We start from the raw sequence: 4,839 nt of genomic DNA, 5'->3' as shown, positions 1-4,839 counted from the left end.
AGTCTTCATCTTCGGACTCAGATACTGCCTTGGCCTTCAGTGCACGTGATCTGCCATAGCTTGAACCATAGAGATCTCTTTTTCAGCAAGTTGGAACTCATGAGTATTTAGCCTCTCGAGAATATCAGCGGGATCAAGTGACTTGTAATCAGCACGTTCTTGTATCATCAATGCCAGAGTGTCAAATGAGGAATCAAGCGATCTCAGCAATTTCTTCACCACCTCATGGTCGGTGATGTCAGTGGCACCAAGTGCTTGAAGCTCATTTGAGATGTCAGTGAGGCGATCGAAGGTTTGTTGAACATTTTCATTGTCGAGTCTTTTGAAGCGGTTGAAGAGATTGCGAAGAACATCAACTCAAGAGTCCCGCTGTGTTGAGACTCCTTCATTCACTTTGGACAACCTGTCCCAGATAAGCTTCGCTGTCTCCAAAGCACTCACTCTGCCATACTGTCCTTTGCTCAGATGGCCACATATGATATTCTTCGCTTGAGAGTCGAGTTGCTTGAATCTCTTCACATCAGCAGCATTCAGAGAAGGTGTGACTGAGGGAACACCATTTTCCACAACATACCAGAGATCGTTATCAATTGCCTCAAGATGCATTCGCATCTTATTCTTCCAATAGGGGTAGTCCGTCCCATCGAAGGTAGGACACCCAGCAGAGACCTTGATCATACCTGCGGTCGACATAACTAAAACTCCAGGCGGTTAAACCAAAATCACACAGAACAAGGGAGTACCTTGCTCTGATACCAATTGAAAGTGCGTTATATCGACTAGAGGGGGGTGAATAGGCGATTTTTATGAAATTCTTCACTGAGGAATTTGCCAGAGAGGAAATTCCTTAGCGAAGAACTACTAGCAGCGGAATAAGTACTCAAAAGTAAACATAACAGAATACAAGCATAGTCATCATGATGAAATGAAGACAGGCACAAAGTACAGGAAGCGTAAGCACATGATAACACAGGATGAAGACAATCAGACTGAAGAAATTGAACTGAGGAAATTGAGAAAGTCTTCAGTCAAAGTCTTCAAGCATAGATATGAACAAGCACACAACACAGTTATGAGGAAATGAAGGAGTTGAGGAAATGGAACCAGTAAGCTTCGTGAAGACAATGATTTGGTAGACCAGTTCCAACTGCTGTCTCAGTTGTACGTCTGGTTGGAGCGGCTGACTATTTAAACTCGAGGACACACAGTCCCGGACACCGAGTCCTGAACACGCAGCTCAGGACACCCAGTCCTCACCGTATTCTCCTTGAGCTAAGGTCACACAGACCTCGCCCAATCACTCGTGGTAAGTCTTCGGGCGACTTCCAAACCTTCACAAACTTGGTCACTCGGCGATCCACAATTCCTCTTAGATGCTCTAGACCATGACGTTTAACCGTCTGAAAGAAGCACAGTCTTCAAATGTAATAAGCGTCGGATCCACGCAGGATCAATCTCTTCAGTGATGCTCAATCACTTGGGGTTTGAAGGTGTTTGGGTTTTGGTTTGGGTTTTTCCTCACTTGATGATTTTCGCTCAAAGTCCTCAGAGGATGGGTTGCTCTCAAATGACAAGTGTCAGTTTCTCTCGGAGCAGCCAACCAGCTAGTGGTTGTAGGGGGCGGCTATTTATAGCCTAGGAAGCAGCCCGACATGATAAGACATAAATGCCCTTCAATGATATGACCGTTAGGTGGATAGCTATTTTAGGACAGCTGGCGCATAGCACAGCAACGGTCGGAATTTTGAGTAGCAAAATCCTCAGGGCTGTCATGTTCCTCACTGTGTAGGCAATCCGCACTGGCGAATTCCTAACTCCTCGGTCAGAACAAATTACTCAGAGACCAGAAGAAATTCGTCTCTGTCACTGAAGAAATTGACTGAACTGTATGAGATTTCCAATGGTTTCACTCGAAGGGATTGGTAGGTGTAGGATTTTGAGTTGAGCATCACATGGAAATTTTCCTTAGTATTTCCTCGACCCCCTTTAACAGTACGGTGTTTCCTATGACTCAAGAAAGAGAAAATGAAACTACGAAAACAAAAGTCTTCACGCTTCATGTTCTTTGAATGAATACCAAGCCTTCAAGGTCACACCAATTTCTTCACTTTCAAAGTCTTCAGAAAGTCTTCAGAAATCCAAAGTCTTCAGTCGAAGAACTTCATTTTTAGGGGTCGACTTTCTCTGTAAATATCAAACTCCTCATAGACTTATAGACCTGTGTACACTCACAAAAGCATTAGTCCCTAAACCTATAAGTCTTCAATACACCAAAATCACTAAGGGACACTAGATGCACTTACAAGATTACTAAATTAGTTGGGCGGCAACTGAGCATTATTAAAACATGGAATATGGTTACCTCGTTACTATCTATAGCCAAGAAACAATTTATGTGAAGTGATTATCTCCCATTTAATTAGCGGTAGCTAGCGTTACCCACACATTCGTAATCTATATTTTTTCCACATAATTGTATGTCTGAATTTTAGTCGAATTTCTCTAATTGTCTCCGTGATCTAGTAAAAAAAATTGTATACTCTTTAAGGTTGCTGTGTAACATTTGAGGTGGTAAGCCCGCCGAATTTGAATGGGTGAGCAGAACATCCCATTGCACATAGCCAAACACTTACGGTTTCCATCTGCCCATCCTCATACCACAGTTTTTTTTTTTCAGTGGACCTCATACCACAGTTTTTTTTTTTTGAGACAAACCTCATACCACGGTTGAAGGTAACCAAGCAGCATACATGAATTTCAACAGCGATATATGGCAGGCTACAAAACAAACTGCAAAACTTGGTCCATGCCGTGTTTCAGCACTCCATTGGGCTTTTTTTTGAGCAAATTGGGCCAGACGTGTTGGAAGTTTTAAAAAAAAAGAATGAGTAACCAACCAGTCGTTCCGCAAGAGGACCAATGGGCTCAAAAGAAGGGCTAACAAGCTCGCCAAGTGGGTATGAAAACGAAGTTGGGTGAGTATAAGGCCAAGGTCGCCAATCTGCGGTATGGCTGCCCTGGCGTGTTCGTAGACACAGCATACCCCTGGTCGTCGTCTGGCGGCAAGGCATGGGGGAGCGCTCCGGCGTCACTCCTAAAACAATGGCCTTGATGACATCATGCAGGGAAGATGAGGCCGGGCCGAATCATTTGCATAGACCCATGGTGCTTCGCGCACAACAAGTAACCCACAATTTTGTGTGTATCGCCTGACCGTTGAAATATCTTGTTTTATGATTATATTTCTAAAGCTTTTATACTCCCTTCATCCTAAAATAAGTCTCGCTGGTTTATTACAAAGTAATATCTCAAGAAAAAATTATAGGGAAATGCTTCTGGTTGTAGCAGTCAAGGTTGTCACCGTGGGTGACGCCGAGGATGTGGCAGTAGCGCTTGTAAAACCCGATCCGGTCAGCAACACGCTTATCATACCCATGCCCGCACTCCTTCCCGCCATTGACGATGTTGGTGATCACGCCGAATCCTGGCACTCGCCCCGCAACCCGGTCCGCTGCTGAAGGACTCCAATGGCCCGTTATGACCGCGTGGCTCGAGGGCTTGGGTGGCTGCGCTGTCATCCAGAACCAAATTGCCGTCTTGAATGACACGGTCGAGTCTGTGGCCACCAAGCCCGGGTTGCCCAGCAGGTCAGCCCCGATGCCCCGGCCCGCCGGCCCATAGTTATAGTTGTGAGAGAGCTGGATGGGCCCTCGGCCATAGTAGCGTCTTCCAGGGGCACATGGCCATATCACGCTTGGGGTGCAGTAATTGGACTTAGCGCGCTCCTGTTTGAAGCAATAGCCCCACGCGTAGGGCCCGTTCGGGGCCGAAGCCCACCCGCCGGTGGTCTCATGGGAGGTCTGCGCTAGGAAGGCGGCCACCTCACGCTTTCGGGTGGCGGTGCCGCCCGTGGTGCCGAAGCCCGGAAAGGCGGCCGCGGCCGCTAGGAAGGCGTCGTAGGTGTAGAATCCCTTAGCTTGGCACGCCCTGTTGTTGCGGTGCAGCAGCATCCGGTCGAAGAGTGAGCGGGAGATGATGGAGGAAACGCCGCCACCAAAGGAGCCGGGCGTGCCGCAGCCAGAGCACTGGCTCTGGCAGCCGTCACCGCAGTACTCCGCGGTAGAGCCGCACCAGCCGAAGCGGCTGCAGCAGAGGCAGTTCGGGCAGGTCGCCCCGCCGGCCTGCGAACTGCACTGTGCGGCACGCGCGCAGGCGATGGCCATGGCCGCCGTGGCTAGCACGGACACAACCGCGAGCGTTCTCATCGTACACACAGCTCGGTTGGCCGCTGGCTGGTGCAAGTGTGTGTACGTGCCAGAAGCGGTGGGGAATCTCACGTTTTTATATATATGTGTCGCGCTCGTGTTGCAAGAACTAGGCAGCAATCAAACCTGGCGGCTCCGATACGGCCGAGGGGTGAGCTGATCGAGAGCGTCTGTGTTTGTAAGTTTGTATGCATGGATGACAGAAAAATAGATAGATGACGCATGGGCAGGCATTCATGGACGGCGTCCATGGAATACAGTTACCTCGTTACTATCTATGGCCAAGAAAAATGTACGGCGTCCATGGAGTACAGTTACCTCGTTACTATCTATAGCAAAGAAACAATTTATTCAAAGTGATTATCTCCAATTTAATTAGCGGTTGCTAGCAAAGTGTTACCCACACATTCGTAATCTATATTTTTCCACATAATTGTATGTCTGAATTTGAGCCAAATTTCTCTTATTGTCTCCGTGCCCTAGTAAAAAAAATGTATACTTTTTCCCCCTAAAGTGAACACCTCAATCCGAGACACATTGCAACATCTCGTGTACCGTTAAGTGTTACTCACAC

General features: G+C 47.5%; 1 protein-coding gene across 1 annotated transcript; it reads right to left on the bottom strand.

Moving 5' to 3' along the window:
* Positions 1-3,308: 3,308 nt before the first annotated feature.
* Positions 3,309-4,265, bottom strand: LOC123149766 (basic endochitinase A-like). The gene has a single exon (XM_044569494.1). It carries the CDS (start codon positions 4,263-4,265, stop codon positions 3,309-3,311), a length of 957 nt encoding a protein of 318 aa, XP_044425429.1.
* Positions 4,266-4,839: the final 574 nt, after the last annotated feature.

Source organism: Triticum aestivum, chromosome 7A (genome assembly GCF_018294505.1).
Source record: "Triticum aestivum cultivar Chinese Spring chromosome 7A, IWGSC CS RefSeq v2.1, whole genome shotgun sequence".
NCBI lineage: Eukaryota > Viridiplantae > Streptophyta > Magnoliopsida > Poales > Poaceae > Triticum > Triticum aestivum.
The sequence above is the reverse complement of the archived record's forward strand: the minus strand, read 5'-3'. Positions and strand labels throughout refer to the sequence as shown.